Raw genomic sequence first — 20,803 nt, 5'->3', positions numbered from 1 at the left:
CGCAGAGAGTGGAGGAGGGAGAAGTAACAAAGGCAGGGCGAGGAAAGAAGAGAGTGCATGAAAGACAGAGTGAGATAGTGCAAGATGAGTGGAGAAAAGCGGCATCTCAGCATTTCTGCTCCTGCCAAACCATTATAGTATATTCATGCGAGGGAGAGTCCCGCCCGGGCCCCCTATATGTACCTACGGACGGGCGGAAGAATGAACCGCTCATTGAGATTCTGTCCACCGCGCTTCACAGGCCCTTAATAGGTAGCCTCAGGGGCGGAGAGACAGGCCTACAGTAGAGTAGCAGGGATTAGGATGAAGATGACTCACACTGCTGCCCCTCTGTGAATATCTTAGCGTCATGACTTTCCTCTGCGTTGCTACAAAGTTCGGCACCGGTGGACGCGGAGATCGGGAAGCCTCGGATGATAACCGGCGAGGCGCGCTCGGTGGCGTCCTCCCCTCCCCCCCGTTTAGGATGAGGAGCGATCCGCGAAACCGGCCAGCGGCGATAAGTTGAAGTATCTGCCTGGGCGATGATACAGGTTATATAATCTTATAGTTTTCCGTCGTGAAAGGAAGTTTCCAAACAACTTAAAAGCGCAGGCCGGATCAACGTAGTAAAAACCTCAGTGATTTATTTTCATTACATTTGCGCAAATGCATTCATAATGTATCTATTCCAATCGAAATGGTCTCAATATTGCAAACAAAAATCCATAATTCATGTTTCCAGAACTTTCTGTCAGTTCCCCTGATTACTGCCACAGGCTAATAGCTGAGGATCAGTTTTTATCCTCAGCTGCATCGTGCCGTATTTTAATAATCAAACCGAATAGCAGCCAAAAAACTCCCTGAATTAATGATGTTGTTTTGTGGCATGCACAATTTAGTCTGACAACACTTTATAGTCTCCTCTGCTCACCCTCATCTTCCTCCTATTTACTCATCTCACGCCGCTCCTGTCTTTCAAAACGGTTTGGACAGCTTTAAACAAAATCAGCAGTACCGACAGAAGGTAGCGTTTCCGCGATAAGTTGGACGGCGAACGGGCCACGTTTAAATCTGTGGTCATTTATGTTTTTTCTTTCTTTTTTTTTTTTTTCGCGTCATGTTAGCCCGAGTTGGGCATTTGACAGTTTTGCCAGATTTGTCAGGGAAACTCTCACAATGTCCAACATGTAGAAAGTCAGGCTCCATCCGCTGACCAGAGGAGACAGGCTTTAGGACAGTCTTTCATCGGAGGCTGTGATGAGCTGATGAGCCGTGATGCGTTTTAGAACCGGGTCTGAAAAACCCGTCGGTTCTTCAAGTGTAACTCACTAAGCTAACTGCATTATTCATTCATTCATTCATTATCTATACCGCTTATCCCGCAGTCAGGGTTGGCGGGTTGCTGGAGCCTATCCCTGCTGTCACTGTGCAAGAGGCCGGGTTCACCCTGGATCATACGATGGCAGAGCAGCATACAGAGGCAAACAACTATTCACTCCCTTATTCACAGACCATGGTAGTTTATAGTCTCCTGGTAATGTCCTGCATGTTTTTGAACCGCGGGAGGAAACCGTAGAACCTAGTGGAACCCCTCTCAGACGCGGGGAGAGCATAGAGATCTTTTCCCGGTGCTGTGGAGGCGCTAACCAGGGTGCTACCGTGCCGCCCCTAACCGCATTATTTAGCCTCAGAAGGCTGCAAGGTCGTCCTCGAATCGTTTCCTTGACCCAGCATACGGTACGTCTCTGAAGCCGAGTGCTTGGGCACGTACTGTTACCGGAGCTTCCGCCGGATTGAGATTTTACTTCATGAAAATCAGATTCTGGGTTTCAAAAATCCATCCACCAAACCAAGATGTCAGATGTCAATGCTGTAATAGATTCCAGTTCACTTTCCAACAAAACAATTTCTGCAATCCGTTCTTTTCCAGCCCTTCATTCGTCCATAATAATTAGTCGCGGTTGTTGAGAAGCTCATCCATATTTTAGCAGTTCGATTCATAATTCAAACAGGAACCTGAAGGATCAGCTGAGATGTTATTCCACCGGAGTCAGACACCGGCTGCTGTGCTTCTCCGTCGCGGAGAAGCACCGGAGCCAAACGCTGCCCGGCATCCGGAGGGGGCCGGTGTCTGAGATACAGCGGCGGCGGTCGGTGGAAGTAGTAAAGTAATCAGATATGACAAGCTGAAGTGTTGCACATTGGGGCCGCAGGTGACAGATTCTGGCTCACTTTCAGGAGGACAGAGTTCAGGGCTTCAATCTATCACCTACATGGTCTATTTCCTTCATCAAACACTTGTGTGTTAAAAAAATATTAAGCGCGGAGTCAGCCTCTCTGTCAGCGGGTGTCAAACGGAGGCCGTGGCACGGACCCGCTGTTGTTACAGTAGGTGTATGTTGGCAAGTACACCGCGATTTTCTTTCTCCTTGTCCTTTTGGTAAAGTGCTAAAACGCCTGCGTGTGCTCCGGGCTCGGTGTAACAGCCTGCAGAGGACGCGGCCTGTCGGCCCCGATCCCCTTCCAAACGATCGAAGAAAAAGTAATGACCGGTGGCACGGCGGTTAGTGCTTCTCCTTCACAGCAAAAAGGTCCTGGGTCTCATTCTGTGTGCCGCCTCCATGTTCTCCCCCGTGTCTGCATGGGTTTCTTCCTAAAAGAGACCCTAAATTATGACAGAGTGAATCGTTGGATGAACGAATGAAAATAATGACCTTCTGGGCTGAGGATAAGGACGGGTTAAGGGGAAAAAAAATCAATACATTTGATTAGATTCAACTTTATTGTCATCACACATGTACGAGTATAGGACAACGAAATGCTGTTTAGCATCTAACAAGAAGGTACAGCTATGATAAATAAGTACAATATGTACATGCTATATTATGTCTAATCATTTCCATGTGATCTACAAATAAGCATATCATAAAGATGGATATGGAACTTAAATGTAGTAAATTTCAATTGGAGACAGGTGATAAGTTACACTTTACAAAAATTTTACAGTTGAAATGGATGTAGGATAGTACATAAATAAGTACAGCGGCTGCTGATGGTTATGGGAGTAGTGCACTAGTGTGTGGTGGCATGTGGATGCACGACATATTTATTTATATACGTGTGTGCAAGCCCCTTTTTACAGCGAGGGTGTTTTGCGTCTAGTCACGAGAAAGCCTTGCATTTTGACGGAGAGCATTGCGCTGTGGACCCGGAGACATCCCCCTCGGGACTGCGGAAGTTTCCAGAGCGCCGTCTTTCAGAAAAGTGCGGGCTTTTTAACCGTCCGGAATTCCACCGTTCCTGGTTTCATACTGAGGGGTTGCGTTCATTTACTATATTGCACTCCGGATCTACAGCTGCAGAATGCAGGCTTTGGTAAAAACTTCTGAACGAATGAGCGACTCCTGAGGTCCTGCAAGGAAAGGACAGTCTGAATAATCTCATCTTGATTCGCAATGATAGCAAATAATTCAATTTGAAGGAGGCACTTAGACAAGAAGCGTCACAACAGTCTGGTTGCTAAGCCGGAGAATTTAAACTGACAAGTTACTCAACAGTTAACAGATCACTGTAAAAACAAAACAAGGAAACAGATAAAGAACTAGGCCAACAGGGTAAGAGGGCCTGCAGTGTAAATTAGTTATATCTCCCTGTGTGGCGCAGTACTACAGATGTAATCTCAATGCTTGTGGAGTGGTGGTCTTGCCTGCTGGGGAGATATTATCTCCCCTTTTTGAAGTTCTAAAACAAGAGCGTGCTCAGCCGTTGGCGATGTGTTTTTTTTTTTTCTCTCTCCTGAAGGTGTTTGAAGATGATACCATGAGACCAACCTGTTACTAGAAACTTTCCGCCGGACGGTTCTCGGCGTCAGTTGGGATTCGGCGCGAGACTGTTTTAATTTATTGCGCCCGCTTCTATATCTTTAGTTGTGTGGGTTGGGGGCTGTAAAATTATCAATGGCGTAATATTTATATTATCGCATGTATATATTAAAAAGAAATAAGGGCTTCCGGTGCTTGAAGATAGAGGATACATCTTCAGGAGGGAAGGGATGGTCAAAACTGAGATGCAGGGAAGGCCTTTAGAGAAATCTTTGCATTTTTATATTCTGACTTATATAACGCTCCTTGAAGAAACTGATTAGAATACCGGCCGAAGTATCATCGGATGAGAGCTATATTTGGTCGGAGGTGGAGCAGCCGCTGTGTGATGATGCGACGCTGAAGGTTCGTGATGTTTTACCTCGAGTCGGGCCCGGAGTTAAAACACCCATCAGACCCGAGGACAGAGACAGCAGCGGATAAAAAAGACAGAGTGGCTCAATTACAGAGGCCTTTCGTCACACACTTTTCACTTAAGTCCGCTTCAAACGGCTACCCGGGAGAGATCGATATTAACGGTTTCAATACCACGTGATCAATTCCTTTAATTATCTGAGGGGGCGGAGCCCATATCTCAGCGTTTTCATAAATGAAGCAATAAAGGTTTTTCTTCCCTCAGAGATACTCCCTGCTCTCCCCCTTCCCCCCCAAAGGCCTCCATCCCTGAGAAGATTACATCTTATAGCTTCGTCTGTCCCGCCGCCTGTCAGCGGGACGTCCGCTTAAACCTCGGAACATGCTCCTCCTCAGCTGCGGGCCGATGAAACCGTGGCGATGAGCGGAAACGGGCTCCTCCTCAATTGGACAGTTATCATTTTCAGCCATAAAATTGAAAACTGATACGGACTTGCCATTATTTGGTTTATCTCGTAGCATTGCTCTCGTGCAGCTTGTGAATGGAGCTCTTAGAGTGATGGAAGCTGCACCCCCTGTTTTCCTCCTGCAGGGGGGGTTTCTAAACACTTCGCTCAGCCGTCGATCCCGCTGTCACTTTACATTTGTCTCGGGGCCCGAAGCGCCGGACCCCAATTTGCTTTCGTTTTGTCCTCGGTTGACGGATGAGCTCTGAGGTCTGGCTCGCAAATAAAGCGGAAGATGACGCCTGGCAGAGACCTTTCGGATTCAAAATGAACGTAATTGTTGAATTAATAATAGGTTGTTTAGGATAGAAATAAATTTAAAAAAAAGGGGAAACTTAGTTGTTGACAGTGTAACGGTTAGCACTTACACCTCACAGTGAGAACGTTCACGGTTCGAGTTTGACGGTGTTGGGTTTCCATGTTCACCCCATTTCTGCGCCGGTACTGTGGTTTCCTCCCAACGTCCCAAAACATACAGAATGCCCATTGGAGACCCTCAGTTGACAAGTAAATGAGAGAGTGAATGTTTTTTTGTCTTCATATGCGGCCCTGTGGCCGGTCCAGGGGGAACTCCAACTCTCGGCCAATGACAGCTGGGATAGGCTCCAGAACCCCAGCGACCCTGAGTGCAGGAAAAGCATTATAGGTCATGAATGAATGAATGAATGACCTATGACCACCAACACACCTGTCGGGTTGGGTGTAAAACTAGGCTCAGTTATCCATGAGCACGAGAGAGCTTGTTAGTAGTTAGCTACTTTTCCAGCTGGCACCCCGCAGCTTTCCTCCAATGCTCGAAAAGGAAGATGAGCTAAGATACAATACTCCTACAAATAGAGGAGCAGGCATATGCTATGATGCTAACACATCTTTAATGTTATCTGAAGTATCAGGAGGAAATAAATCTCATATTTGTATTTTTTTTTAAGTTGCTGTGGCCTAAATGGTTATGTCTTTGTTAACAATGATGCCAAGTAAATATAATAAAATCAAAAAAGGCTGAAAGTAGTAAATCAGCACCACGCTGCTTCCCGGTGGTCAACACTCTCTCACAGGATCTTTTAGCTCTGCAGAAGAAAATGTGTGCTGTTTTTTTGAACGTTTCATCGAGTTCACCACTGAGCCCGGTGTGCAAAGAGCAAGCAGTAATTTGTCTGTTTGCTTGACCTATTTGTATCATTATTTTGTCTCCATTTTAGTTTTATTTTGCCATTTCTTAACAGTTGGAATGCATGTCTTGCACAAGCCTGTCAAATGTGAGATTACTCACAGACGACGGAACTCATGCTTTGCGGCTTCCAATCTGAAATAATTATTTTGAGCTCGGCATCAAACCCGCTATGGGGAACGTATTTGCAAGAATGTCAAATCATGATTTAATGCCGTTTTGTTTATTTCGTGCTTTTAGCACCCTTTTGTCCTTTCGTAGTGTTTATCTGGATTTATCAAGCCCTCTGAATGCTCCGTATAGACATGACTAGTATTACATAACAACGTCAAGTCTTATCTGAGGCGTTCTCATTGGCCTGGCAGTGCCAGGCTGCCCCGGAGAGATGTAAACAAACAGAATTCGTGTTTGAAAAGAAATGTGTTACTCAGTACAAAAAAGGCTAATTTCATGCCCGTCAGCTACACTATATGACATTTAATAGTTTCTTCCCGTCGAAACAATTACGATTATTATATTCTCTATATTATTAAGCTTTTCTACTGTCAATTTGTTTTTTAAATTTATTGATAAGACCTGGCTTTTCCCTTTCAGAATTAGAACATGTGTAATTGTCTGGGTTTCTGTATTGTCGTTGTAACTCTGTATGCCGATGACTTGTTGTGTTACGTGTCGATTTGCTTTTACCCCGGCAAACTAACTGGAAATGATCCATGGGAACGTAAAGAACAAAATAAGGCAGTAATTCCCAGGAAAATAAAAATCTGGAGTGAATGATCATAAAGTGCTGGGGAGGGGAAAAAACCCAACACACACACACACGCACACACACGATAGAGAGCATTTAGAGTGAAATGACTTGGACAAAATTGAAGTAATTCACATGACATATCTGAAACTGGGGACACAGTTGGTTTATTTGTGTTATACATGACCATTTTCCACATCTTGGCAGATATTGTGTTTTGTGTCGATTCCGAATGGACTCGCATCAGCTGTGATCCTATTCTTGTCCAAATCCTAGAGGTCTAACCTGTAGGTGTCCACCGTGATGAGCGTGTGCGGTGTTCACATCCCGTCGTGGACGTCTCACACACCACCGCTGGAAACACTCTAATCTGGGCGGACACAGATGCATTGTGCCGCACCCCCCCTTTCCCGCTGCTCCTGACTGACCTTCTCTTTCCTCCTCTCTCCCGCTCCCCCTCCTTTCCCTCTCTCCGCCATCCAGATGCAAGGTGTGCCGCCCCCCCGTCCTACCATCACCACCATCATCGCTCCCACGCCCACTCCTTCCACGTTCCCTCCTACGACCGCCCTGCCCACGAGCGTCCCTCCTACGACCGTCCCGCCTACAACCGCCCCTCTCACGAGCGCCCCTCCGCCTACGACCGCCCCTCGCCCGATCGCCCCCCGCAAGACCACTGGAACCCCCGTCTCTGCGTAAGCTCCGGAAATCAGCTCTACATGTTGGACCAGGAGGAGGTAGGGCACCCTGAGCAGAGTGTGTGCTTTTTTACATCCAAGGCAGTCGAAGAGAGGGTCGGTTTTATGGAGATGTGGTGCAAGGAGGTGTAACGGTAACGCATCAGGATCCAGATGGTCGTGGTGAGAAGTACCCTGGAAAAAAAGTCGAGTTTTATGAGGTTTCCGTTTCTTTTATTCCCCTCCAATTCACCAAAGGACGGGCCTTTTCTATTCGTTTCCTCCAAGTAGAATCAGACAGCCGTCGTGTGCGTCTGAGATCAGATAACATCACTGCGATCCGACAGTCATCCAGGAACTCATCAAACCCCTTCTCCCCCCGCTGGCTGTGACTAATCCTCGTGTTTTGATTAATCTGGAGATTATTGGCCCGATCAATTGATTAGCAGTGCGGCCCGTAATACATTAAACCCCACGGTGAGGATTCATTTGCTGCTCGGTTGCTTCAGTTCCGGCGGGTTAAAACTCCTCATGCATGTGTTTTCTGAAAAATCTTCAGGGGAAATTATGGGGAATTAACTTTTATGAAGCAGAACCATGAGTAGATAGTTGCTAAATGTTCAGATTTGTGCATTTAAAATCACCATTGGAATTAAAATGGGGTTTCACAACCTCCAGGAAGACATCGACCAATTCCTGTCCAGGCCAGGGCTCAACATGACCAACTTCTTTATAAAATTTCCCGCAAAAAACGGTAAATGTGAAGAAAGTGGATGTTGGCTCTTCAGACAGAACGTTGAAATACTATTTTGAACGTAAAATGTGATTTGCCACAATCAAAAGCGATCCTGCCGAACAATCGGGTTTCAATTCCCACATTAAGTTAGGGAATGTTGTGTAGGACCGGAGTTCTTTGAAGAGCATCTGACCTTTTACCTGCCCGTTAAAACATAAGAGATGAGGATAAATCGATGCTGTATAACACAATTTGCCTCGCTGAATGATTAACTGTACGAAAGTAGAATTAATGGCAGGTTCACGAAGCTCTATTTACTGTGTCCGATAGCTGCTGGGCTTTTTTAATCTGACAGCTGGAAGATGCACAGAAATATCAATAGGCAATGTCAGTCGGCGCGATGATTAAAATGGACGAGCGAAGCTATGCGTTCCCTTAGTGAGCGGCAGCGCTCGACTGCAGGGGTGGGGGTGTTGTTTTTATTTATGCTGGTAAAAGTGCAAATCAGTTTAACCGTCATGGCCGCCAGCCCCTCCAGTGACAACACAGAGCCGCTGTTTAATGACCACGAGTGAAATTCGAACGAAAGTTTGAAAAGCGAAAACCTCCCGGAACCTGCTGCCGGCTCCTCAGGCCAGGAGATGGTACTGTTCCTCAGCTTTTTCCGCCTCTGCCTCCAGAGCTAAGTTTAGCTCACCTGTTTTTTGATTGCGGGCTGCAAGTCGATTTATTCGCCTCCAGGCTCTGGCAGCTGAGCATCCGTGGGCGTTTGGTCGTACTCGTGTTATGGCGACCCAATGATCGCCTTTTAAGACGCCGCTTCCTGTGTTCGGCGTCTTTGGCGGTGAAATAAAGCAGTGAATCTCTACATTAGCTGTCAAAACGCACAGGTTGCAACTCTCCTGTAACACGAGTACGCGGCTGCCAATAATATTTCGACCCGTCGTCACCTCAGAGGGACGAGGCGAGCCTGCGCGCTCCAGAGAAGAGGTTGGCGCAACCCCAGAGGGACCGAACGGAGAGCTGGGTTCAATTAGCCGGAGCCTTATCCTTGTCTAATTGTGCCAATAAGGCAGCAGCTGTGAATGGTTGGGAGGCACGGGCCGGCTCCCTGTCAGCCGTCTCCTCGGCGACGACGACGGCTTAAATATTCATGCCTGTCACTCACCTCACGCAGAGCTGCTGCCTTATTCCCTCCTGCTTTGTTTTTTTTTTTTTTTTTTTTTCCCCACACATATTTTATACACTGCCATGTACCGCTGCTAAAAAAGTATTGATAAAAAAAATGTAAAACTATGCCCTTTTTCCCATCAGCTGATTTCGTTCTTCCTCTTTTTCTCTTTCCCTCAATCTCACCTTTACTGCCTTCCAATCTTTCTTTCAATCCGTGCATTATTCCTTCTCTTTTCTCACTCCATTCCCCACCTCCTCCCCACCTTCTGTCTCCACTCTCTCCATCTCTGCCTGTGCACTCCATCCATCTCTCCCTCTCGCCGAGGTGACTGGCAGGAGAGTTTGGCTCTCCCACAGGCCACCTGTCTTTGGACCTCCGTGTCGCTCCATCCCCTCGCCCTCCTCCCGGTCCGATTGTTTTGTCGGCGGCAGCTATCGGGATGATGCAGGACCGATGTCCTGGCTTTTGGGGCCGAAAAAACAGGACTCCAGTGTTGGCGCCTGAACCCCGTTACTATGGAAATACGTTTAAATGATGTGCCTCGACTGGAACAGGATACCGTCACTTGCGTGTCACCGACCGTTGACCAACTTCAATTTCCACGGAGACACCGAAAGTGTGAGAGCGGCGGCGGTTTGACTCCGAGCGCCAAAATGCTGCTTTGGCTATTTTTGTCGAAGTGTCACTCAGCCATCCCCGATTGAATATCTCTCCCCGGAGTGATTGATTGACTGACAGGCCATCACTGGAAGATTTCATACCTCTTTTTAGCCATGAAACAAATTTAATGTTAGATCACGCAGCTCAAATATCACCTCAGAATTACGTATTAATAGAAAATGCACCGAAACTCACAGAAAATCAGATGTGCTGTTTTGGGGTCTTGGAGGTTGTTGTCAAGCAACTCATTATTGCTTTTATTCATATAATTTTTACTACTATTACCACATCGGTTAGCACTTTTGCCTCATGGCAAGAAGGGCCCAGGTTTGATTTGGAGAGGGTATGTGAAGTTTGTGTGTTCTCCCCGTGTTTGCTTGGGACACCACGGTTGTGTGTCTCAATATGTGGCCTTGTGAGGTAACCCGGGTAACCAGAACAGGGTGAGCCCCGCCCCACGTCCCGTAACAGCAAGGATAAGTGTTATTGATAATGAATAAACGAATGAATTACTACTATTGTCCTCATTATAGTCCTGATTTTTTGATCCATAATAATCAGTGACTGTGTAAAAAGCTCAAAAATATTCAAAGATAATTGTCCATAAATTATACATAATGTAAAATGAACGAGAAAAAGACCATAATACGTAGTTATGCACATGTTCTTAAGAGAAGATGAAGACCGACTTTTCTTTCTTTCTTTTTAATTTCACTCCCCCCCCATCCTGCAGCCGTCCCTCTGCAGGCTGCTCCGCCCCGGTTCGACCTGTAGGGGGAGCTAGAGGGCCGGCGGTGACGGCCGCCTGCCTCCTCCTCTCATTTTACATTAATCTGAGGTGACAGAGTTTCATATATCACCGCCATGCACCAGTGCCCCCCCCGAAGTCATGTGTCTGGGCTGCCCCCCGCGTCTCCGCACCAGAGTTACGCAAGGAAAACCGACGGCGGGCACAAGCTTCATTTTTCTGACAGTCGAATGAAGCATAATGCGCCGAGGAGCTGATGTTCAACCGCGGCAGTTTAAAATAACTCCGATTGTCGGGTCCTCACGGGCGAAGATGTTTCCTCCCGTCGCTCCGCGGCCGGTGGTCCCGTTGACAACTTCTCACGCCGAACCTGGACGAGTGCGGCGTTCCTGCATGCTGTCATGAAAAGCGACAGCTTTTGGCTGCGATCCGTTCTCTCCCTCCCCCCCCTGGAGAACGTGTTCCTGGTGGCCGGCGCGTGGGCGAGTCAAAGGGATTAATTACGTAATCAATGTAGGTGGGCAGTGACACTCGGACGAGATGGGAGAAAGGTTGAACGCTTTCAGGTCTGAACTCCCGAGGCGGTTTTAACACAAAGAAAAAGCCTTGGTATTTGAGAAACTATTACATTCCATTTAAATGAAAACCGAAGGTCATCATGTACATACAAGGGTTTAAGCGGCCTTTATCTCGGCGTTTTGATTGGTCTGCCTCCTGCCGTGGATAGCAGACAGTTTTGTACTCTTTTCCTCCCTTCGGTTCTTCGGAGGCACGACGAGAAATAGGAAAACTAGACCTAATTTGTCTCCTGCCAACCTTCCAGGAGCTGCGTCCGGATCCCGGTGACCTTAAAAAGCAATCCTCCGCCATTTATCATTTTTATTAAGAAGAATTGTCCTTTGCCGGGTCCTTCACTGGACACTTATAGATCTGAACCTTTTTCCTCTGCACACTTAGCGTCAACAAGTACACATAATAAACCGTGGAGCATTTACGTTCAGCGCCCTTTTGCGACTCGCACATTTCGAACAGGATGATCGGTCTTCGCAGGGGCCGAAGGGGCGGATTTTGACTTTTCCAACTGGGTCGCTTTGACCGCCGCCGTGACGTAAATGGCGAGACCCTTGAACAAGGCTAAAACAGGCATCTGCGGCGAAGACCGCGGATTTGTTTTGCGTGTGCATCACAAGCTTCACGCCGGTTGAAGTGAGGGATCTGCCAGGGACGCTGATTGTTTCCAAAGATAACGAACAGCTTCGCGTGGGGCCCGTCGGGCTAGCACGGTGCATGGCGCTACGAATCAGGCCGGCAGACTTTGATATTTGGATCGGGACGGCGAGCTGGCAGGGACAATTAACGGCCGCAGAGTGAGAAGAAGTTGGCCCAAAAAACACGAGTGCTGCTCATCTTCAAAACTTAACAGTTCCTTTTGGATCACTGGAGGGTGAAGTCGATGCGATGAATGGCTGCTGAGCGAAAGGGAGGAACAAGCTCAGACCCAAACACGCAGAGTGCTTTTTGCTTCATTAGTGGCCAAATCTTATTTATTAAAGCGCATGACTAACGCTGACCTGGTTATTTCCTCTTTTGTTCCTGTCTCTTTTTTAAGCATAAAAACACCAGGTGGAATTACACAATTATGTACCTCAAATGGTAGCTGAGATGCTAAAATGTATAGGCTTGTATAGGCTAAAAACAAGGGCTAGCTAGCGGAAAAATTTGATGACGTGGCCAAATGCAACAACACCTGCTAAATTAGATTATATCTATGTAGTGCCTGTACATTTTGGAAAAGCAGTCTTGCAGAGCATCCCGTAGCACTGTAAAATTCGTGAAAATCTAAGATTTGACGTGAAAAACTCAGAGAAGAACCATGGCGGGGATCAGCCCCCAATTGTATAAAAAGGATTGTCTACAAAGAAAGAGTAGTAAGTGGACGTAGTCCAGTCTATGCTCAGTGCTTTTTCTGTATGTATGCAATTCTGGGAGCTGTGTAATTCCTGGACTCTTCAGCCGGCGCCTGAGGTCGGTTGGAGGAGAAACATCTGCCTGCAGATGGACTTTGCTGGTGGTCTGAAGGACAAATTGTGCTTTCGGTCAGTTCAGCAACCTATCCCTATCATAATGCATGGTGTGCATGATGTGTGTGTGTGTGTGTGTGTAGGTGTTCCTGCTAAGGTGAAATTAATTCCTCTGTTTTTGCTGGTGTGTGGCCAAGTTTCATTTATTGCCTGTGTGTATGTGTGTGTGTGTGTGTGTGTCAGAATGCCGGTGTGCTTGAGTAAGAGTCAGACAGCCAGCGGTGTTTGATTACTGCCCTGTTAAGAAATAATGGATCGCACAGTTTTTGGCACATTATGCGCCGGCTCTTGCACACCGAGACGTACACACACACTTCGCTTTTATTTCGGTGTCCCAGCACATTTCCCTGCTCCTCACAGCTGGGCCTTAGGTGGCTGTAGTGACATATGGGGTTGCCAGCCTGCAGCATCGCTCAACTCCACCTGACAAGCTGAACAAAAACAACCTTCTCCTTCTTCAGATCAATGCCGCCCCCCTCCTGCACACGCATCATCTGCGTAATGCCGCATTCCACTATCCCGCCGTTTTTTTTTCACCCGGCGACCCAAACAGGACGTCTTACAGAACCCCGGATGCTATCAGCTCAGCCCCGCCAAATGAGTTTGATGAGAATGTTAATTAAGTGATGATCTCGTGGTTAAAATTCAAATAAAGAACAGATCGATTTGAGTGCAGTCCATTACAGCCGTTGTCACGGGTGCCTAAATCTATCGGCCGTTCAATTTACATTTCAGATTGGATGAAATCGATTGCAGACAGTCCCCGAGCATTATCTGGAACCTTGAAAAATCCATTCACTCGTCTTTGCCTCCCAAGTTCTTGTGGCCGGCGACTGCGGCCTCCTTCTCGTTCCTCAAGGAAACAGGGGCTCCTCCTTTTCATTCAGTGAATCCAATAATACGTGTCTCCTCCAGTTACTCATTGGCTGCTTTGCACTGTGGGAACCTTTTTGCGGTTCCAAGAACCTTTTCAGGATGTTTTGGTGCATTAGGACAGCGTTGGACCCAGATGCCAAAGACCTTAGTTACTAGAACCATTCCGGCTCCTGTTCCGAGTCTTTTTACGGTGCTCATATGACTTACGTACTTAGCGATTGGTAGAACTCATGTGTCACAACCATTACTACGGGCCCATACTTCTTGCGAACTGTGGAGCGCCACTGAAAAAAAAGAACTACCGTGGTCACTGGTTTTCTAGTGAAATAATGCGACCAAGAAATGGGCCAGCCAAGAGGTCCAAACTCTTCGGGCCTGCCATGCCACAGAGGGTTTTCCACGGCTCGCAGTGGAACATCTTGAGCCGTAATAAGTACGGAGTTACGGACAGCTGGGTTTTTTCAAAGTGCTTGGAGAAAACAAAAACACTGGAACCCATCTGAAAGTTTAGGTTGCGTCACACCGGTCCCTACCGTGGTCCCCTACCGCCTTGTGAATGCCAAACTAAAAGGTTTCCCTGTGGAGGAGGAGAGTTCCCAGAACCAAATCCAAACTTGACAGTCCTTAGAACTTAGCTCTCAGGATTTTTCTGTCCGAAAGCAGCTTATAATTCTGTGGGAACATTCAGCTTTCTGCAGTTGTACATGTATTTATTTATTTATCAGATCGACTCATAATATTCTAAATACCTTGCATGCTCAATGTAAACTGTGCGCCAGAGCGGGAAAGATATCATTTGCAGGTTATCATTTAATTGATTAACCCGGTGAACACAATTAATTAAACAAACACACTTTGTGATGCGTCCCAGGATGATTGTTTGCCTTTATAAATCTGAAATGGGTATTATGTGACACTGCCGCGGACAAGCCCCAAGATAAGCCAGCGGCATTTCATCACATTGACCATTCATGGTCTAGCTGTTTCTGAGGTTTTGACCTTGTCTTGTTTGATAGAGCTCAAGATTCAGGGGTTCGCTGCATCCCGTCCATCAGCCCCCGCTGAACTGTTCACTTCAGCAGCTCCCCTTTTTTTCTATAGTTTGGTCTTTAGCTGACAATATGGCCATGCAAGACTGCTTTCAGAATTTCCCATTAGACACGGTGACACATTTTTGGAAAGGCACGCTGGCTGGCTCCAGATGTCAATTTACTTTAAGGTCCTCGGCTCTAACGTTTCTTTTTGAGTCGGGAGTTAAAACCACGGCCAACTTCAAAAGTCGCCAAGGTCAGTGTTCTGATGCGCAAAAAAATTCCTAACAATTTTAGTCGGTGGATCACATTTTGGCGCAGTGGTTAGCGCTTGCACATTGCAACAAGAGGGTCACTGGTATGACTCCGACAAGGGGACTTTCTGCGTGGAGTCTCCATGTTCTTCCCCGTGTCTGCGTGGGTTTCTTTTGGGTTCTCAGGTTTCCCCCTGCAGTCCAAAAACGCACGACTCTAAATTGCCCGGGAATGTAAATGATAGGGCGAACTTTACCTGTCTATATGATGTGTGAATGGGGGAGTGAATCGGCGTATTTCTATATAAAGGTTGTGAATGAAGTGAGTGAAGGTCTAATATGTGATAAAAGAGTGTCAGCTGGAATGAAAGGAAATGTGTACAAAACAGTGATGCTGTCTTGTTTGGAGATGGCGGCATTGAAGAGAAGGACATAGAGCTGGAGGTCACAGAGTTGTGGATGTTGAGGTTCTCTTTGGGAATGATGAGGATGGATAGGATCAGGAATGAGTCTATCAGAGGAACAGCACATGTTAGATGTTTTGGAGAGAAGGTAAGATAAGCCAGACTGAGATGGTTCGGTCACGTACATAGGAGGGATAGTGAATGCATTGTTAGAAGAATGCTGGGGTTGGAACTGCCAGGCAGGAGGAAGACAAAAGAGAAGATTTATGGACGCAGTGAAAGAGGACCTATGTGAGAGAAGAGGATACAGAGAATATGGTTAGATAGAGAAGGTTGATTCGCTGTGCGACCCCTGAAGGGAAAAGCTGAAAGTAGAAGAAGAATAAGAAGGCGTTAGTGAATGGTTGTCTTGATATGAGTCTTTGGTTGGTCAGCTGAGTTTATTCTGATAACAAGGCTTGGGAGGACAACCTCAGACACTTAACACTCGTGGATTTTGAAAGCACAGCTTCCAGGTCTTGTTGTTGAGCAATAGGTTCTCACTCCGTCCCAGGACTAGCTTCATCATCCGTGTCGGAAGCCGGAGTTAAAGATTTGAAAGAGCCACAGTTTGCAATAATCTGCAAAATTTTCTCTGGTTTCCCTGGGGCCCCCTTTGTGGATCAGTTGGCCCGTACCTCCACCCTGACATTCACAATTAAACCACGCACATCTGATGTCCTGATCTGGCTCCTGTTAAGATCTTGCAGGCACACGCTGGTTACAGAATAGTTATGAATTCTACTTGTGAACGCCTTCCTGGCTGGTAAGCCGCGGTGTCGTTCCGAAAGTGACCCCGCTGCTGAGCAGCTTTGCTCGCTTGCGTGGCGCCAAACATAGTTGGTGTAACATTGGAATAATCCCTGCCTGCGGTGTGCAATTTAAACGACCCGAAGAGGAGGCGTGTGTTCAGACTGAGCCGCCCTGATGTTCCGTCTGCACTTTTGTTTTTTACACCAAAGTCGATAGCCTGATGTGACCATCTTGTCTTCATGGCAGATCAATCTGCATCCTTGTTCCCTTCTCTGTTTGATTTCATGCGGCTGGCGGAAATTATAACAGCACCACCGTATTCCTGAGTCTAACCAGCTGTGAAAAGAAGGGTCATCGTCAAGAGAGGGAGGCGGGACGGACGATGAGTTGTGCAATCGACAAAGAAATATAAATTACTGATAAAAAGAATAAACAGACGCACAACTTGAAGACGGTTGTGCAACCTGTCGGCTCTTCGGTTCACTAACACAAGCTGAGTGCTTTAAATTTTGCGGAACCTGTGATAAACCCTCCCCGTCTGTGAGCGAGTTATTATTATTATTAAGCTTTCAATTCAAATACGACATATTTCAAAGGTTCCTCTTTATTACTTAAATTTTTGTATAAATATTTTCAGGGTTTAGTCTGAATTTAGCACGTTATTTTTAGCCGGTCGAAGCTATGACAGCCAGTCGAAGCTAAATTAGTCAGTTAAAGCTATGTTGGTGTGTTAAAGCTGTGATAGCCGGTTAGTGCTGTGTTTGCCATGTTCAAGATGTTATAGCCTGTTAAAGCTTTGAAAGTCTATTATATCTATGTTGACCTATAAAAGCTATGTTAGCCAGTTAAATCTGTCTTAGCTGGTTAACGCTATATCAAGGTGTTAAAGTCATGTTTTCCCGTTGAAGCTATGTTAGCCCGTTAAAGCCAGTTACCTTTTTGCTAACATTCGCTGCAAATGGATTAAAATTATTGGGATATTATGCAACGTAACCTATCTTTTCTTTGTTGATTTCAGAATTGCTCTGTTATAGCCTCCTCAGAAAGTGATGAAAGCGCTACATCCACAATGTTGATGAGAATGGTAGTATAAATGCGGATTTGTCAAGGCGATGCAGGTTGACCCCTGTCGGCTCCCTGTGCTGTCGGTTACAACCCCAGAGAGGCGGCATTCTGCAATGTTCCCAGCTGCAAATTCCAACAGATGACTAAACATATTCTGTCACCTGCGGAGTAAAAATAGCTTCCAGGTGGTCCCCCAACCCCCCGCTGGGAACCTAGATGGGCTTCTTGTTGGTGGTCTGACGCGTCGGGGATTTAGGGAGGGGGGAGTTCTGGGCTTGTTTCATGAGTCACGTTGGCAGTGATGAATCGTACTGGGCAGGGGAGCAGCAGGGGAGGGAGGGAACCGGCCTTTTTTTTCAACAGTAGAAGCAGTTTCTCCATTCTGGAGTTTACCTCAAGAAAAGAAAGGTTTGTTATGTTTAAAATTGTCTTAAAAGACATGGATCTGTTAAGCAGAGTTTTGCTTTTCTTGATGGCTAGCATAACAATCCTCAGCCCTTTTGGATAAATCCGAATCAAAATAACTTTATTGGTCCTCGATGGGAGGCTGGAGGTTGCAGGGTAGCATTAACATATGAACATTAACTATAAATCTATGACTTCATTATACAAATGTACAATAACCTTTAGAGACGGCTGTACTGTGGTCTGGTCAAAGCACCTGGCTGGAATCGGAAACAGTTTGAGAGGCACCCTGACGTGCTGGTGAATCTTAGCACACTGGCACTCCGTACATGCAGCTGCCCACTCTTTGATGTCCTTACGGATGCCAGGTCAGACAAATTTTGATTTCTCCAACTTTACCGATGCCCGAACTGCCGGGTGTGAGAGGGAGTGAACCGAGTCAAAAACATGACAAAGCCGCTGAGTCGGGATGGCTGTAGGAGATGTCACAGAGGAGGGCAGGACTACCATCCCTCACAACCACATCCTCCAGTTGGAGGCCAGTGCACATCAATTTCGGGGCGAGGACATCTGGGTCGCTGGGCTGGTCGGTAGCCGGAGCTAAGAAATCCACCGCGATTTGCATGGGGGACACAAGTACACGTGACAGGGAATCAGCAACAGGGTTGGACTTCTCAGCCATATGCTGAATGTCCGTTGTGAACTCTGAAATGGCTGCAAGGTGGTGCTACTAGTGAGCGGACCATGGCTAAGTCAGCTTGGAAATGGCGAAAGTCAGTGGCTTGTGATCCACATAAACCATGAAGGAGCGGCCTTCTAGCAGGAACCAGAAATGATGCGCCACAGGTGCAGGACCAACAACTCCCTGTCCCAGATACCGCACCTTGCAGTGAAATACGATGACCCAAGAAGTCAATCCCTGGCATTCCAAACTTACACGTAGCAGGGTTGACTATGAGGCTGCTTTTGTTCAACCGATGGAAAACCCGTGTCAGATACTCCAGCTGCTCATCAGCAGACGGGCTGGCCACTAATATGTCGACAAGATAAACAAAGATGAAAGCTAGGTCATGAGGCACTGAGTGCATTAGCGGCTGAAAGGTTTGAGCGTCTCCCTTTAAGCCGACAGGCATGGGCAGGAACTCGAAAAACCGAAATGGGGTGATCACTGTGGTCTTGGGCATATCCTACGGAGACCTGGTAATAACCTCGCACCAGGTCTACCTTGGAGAAAACGGTTGCACCCGCCAGCCGAGCCCTGAATGAGGGGGTCATTTGCTGTGACGTTGTTCAAACAGGGAAAGACGGCGCAAGAAAGCTCTGACTCATCGGCCTTTGGGACCATGTGGAGCGGGGAGGCCCATGGGCTGTTTGAAAGCTGCTCTATCCCCAGGCTCTCCATGGTGGCCAACTCTGTGGCCAGTTTGACCATGTCAAGCCGCCCCGACCGCACAAAAACAGTTTGTCCCACTGTGGGGATGAAGTGCTCCAGACCGTGTTTAGTAAATGCGGTGGAAAAGGCGGGTGTGGTGAGCGACGGAAAATCTGAATGTTGCAATGGATGAACCGTTAGCCACGCTCAGTAGTGGCCCACCGCCTCTGGTCTGTATGTCCGCTTGTGGTGGAGGGAGCAGGCTCTTCTGTAAGCCAGAGTCCAGAAGAAACCATCTTCCTGACCTCGAGTCCATTGCGTCCAGTCAAGCACCCGCCTCGGATCTCCACGGTGCCTTGAAGGAACATGGCTCTGGACGTCTAGCCGCCTGGTAGCTAGCAGGACGTGGTCGGCCTCCTCGGTCAGACCCTGGCATTTATCAGCGGCTGGACATCGGGAGTTAGCCAAGACAGCGCTCACCGGAGGCAGACGTGTGACGTGTGAGAAAAGGAAACCACCATCGTCTGATCCATGCGGCGACAGCATGTTGCCATGATGGTCCCATCGCCCAAACTGGACAGGAAAAAAACAAACTGTACCTCTGGAGCAGAAGCTGTTTAAGAGCAGCGTATTCATTGTGTTGCGCAACAGCTGCAAGACTCGCCTTGGGGACCACTGGTACAGCGAAGTGACTACAAGGAAGTATCTGGCATCGTCTGAGACAATGCTGGAAAAGTGCCTTGACATGCTGGAACCAGGAGGACACTCTGCCAGAACTCCAGGAGAATCAAGGCTGCAGCGAGAACGGCTGGCTGTGGGAGTTGGGGCAACAAGACTGAAGAGTGGTCGCACATTCGGTCCTTGTCGGACATGTCCAGAATGGGGCCTGGGACTCCCTGTGGGCTCCCAGGGGTTATTGCACTATAATCACACAGCACCCAGAGAGACAGTAATTTACCTAATACTGGCAGCCTATAAACACACATCACTATCATGTAACACACTGAGAGATGGTTGTTCTTTTTTGCGGCAAAGAAAAAAACCTTGGTGTTCTTGATAGTGCTGCACCCCGGCAGGGTTGTTCCAATCTTCAGCATTCAAAGGTAACCTCAGTTTCCCCCCTCCTATATCTGGGGTTCAGTGAAGAGTGAAGAGTTCCCCCGAGAGGTTGAGCATGAGCGGGCGGCTGCAGTGACCAAGGCCTGGATTAGCGAGTGAAAAGTGCGAGTGGAGACTTTGGCCAGTTCTACTAAACGTTTGCGTGAGGATGCTGCCACTACTTATGAATAAAAGAGCATGAGAGGGGAAAAAATGCAATCAACCTCTTAAGAACTAGCTGGCTACCACAAAACACCAAGCCCACTGAAGCTGGCCGGGGTGAACTACCGTACGTGCACAGCACATCCATGTTAGCAGCGACTGCCGCCGCTAATTCATATTCACCACACACTCTCAAACACACACTCTCGGCGCTCTTTCTCTTTCTCGCTAATGATATGTACGCATCAGCCACATCGAGCTATTCTTTACGAGTTGGCTACTTATATAATGTGTGGAAAAAAAGCCTCTAATAAAAATACATTTGGAAAAAAATCTCAGACGCTGTGGCCTAGCGGGGGAGTCCATTTAGGCCCAGCAGGAGGCCGGGCTTCAAGCACCAGCGGAGACCTGCGCTATCTAAAGATGGAGAAGTAAAGTTGATGATCTGCATGGGAAAGGAACAAACCTGTGACCAGGCTCGCTCCACATGCATTTTGTAACCTTCTCACAATGCGCACATGAAACACAACCCTGTTTGTACCATCTGGTTGCCATGGCAACAGCTGAAAAATCTGGATGGAAAGAGAAAGGAAGCATCACTTTGACTCTGTTGAAAAATCACTGGTTTC

At 47.3% G+C, this 20,803-nt stretch overlaps 1 protein-coding gene across 21 annotated transcripts in view; it reads left to right on the top strand.

Moving 5' to 3' along the window:
• The window catches only part of syngap1b (synaptic Ras GTPase activating protein 1b), a 154,978-nt gene that overhangs the window by 30,035 nt on the left and 104,140 nt on the right, over positions 1 to 20,803 (top strand). For all 21 annotated transcript variants that reach the window (XM_086153734.1, XM_086153730.1, XM_086153747.1 and 18 more), the window contains exon 2: positions 7,123 to 7,376. In XM_086153734.1, the coding sequence (XP_086009860.1) occupies positions 7,123 to 7,376 (254 nt within the window). The remainder of the gene's footprint in view (positions 1 to 7,122; positions 7,377 to 20,803) is intronic.

The sequence above is a fragment of the Fistularia commersonii genome, chromosome 10, assembly GCF_037954325.1.
Source record: "Fistularia commersonii isolate RoL2024-O1a breed Wild chromosome 10, RoL_Fcom_v1.0, whole genome shotgun sequence".
NCBI lineage: Eukaryota > Metazoa > Chordata > Actinopteri > Syngnathiformes > Fistulariidae > Fistularia > Fistularia commersonii.
This window is presented reverse-complemented; position numbering and strand designations above follow the sequence as displayed.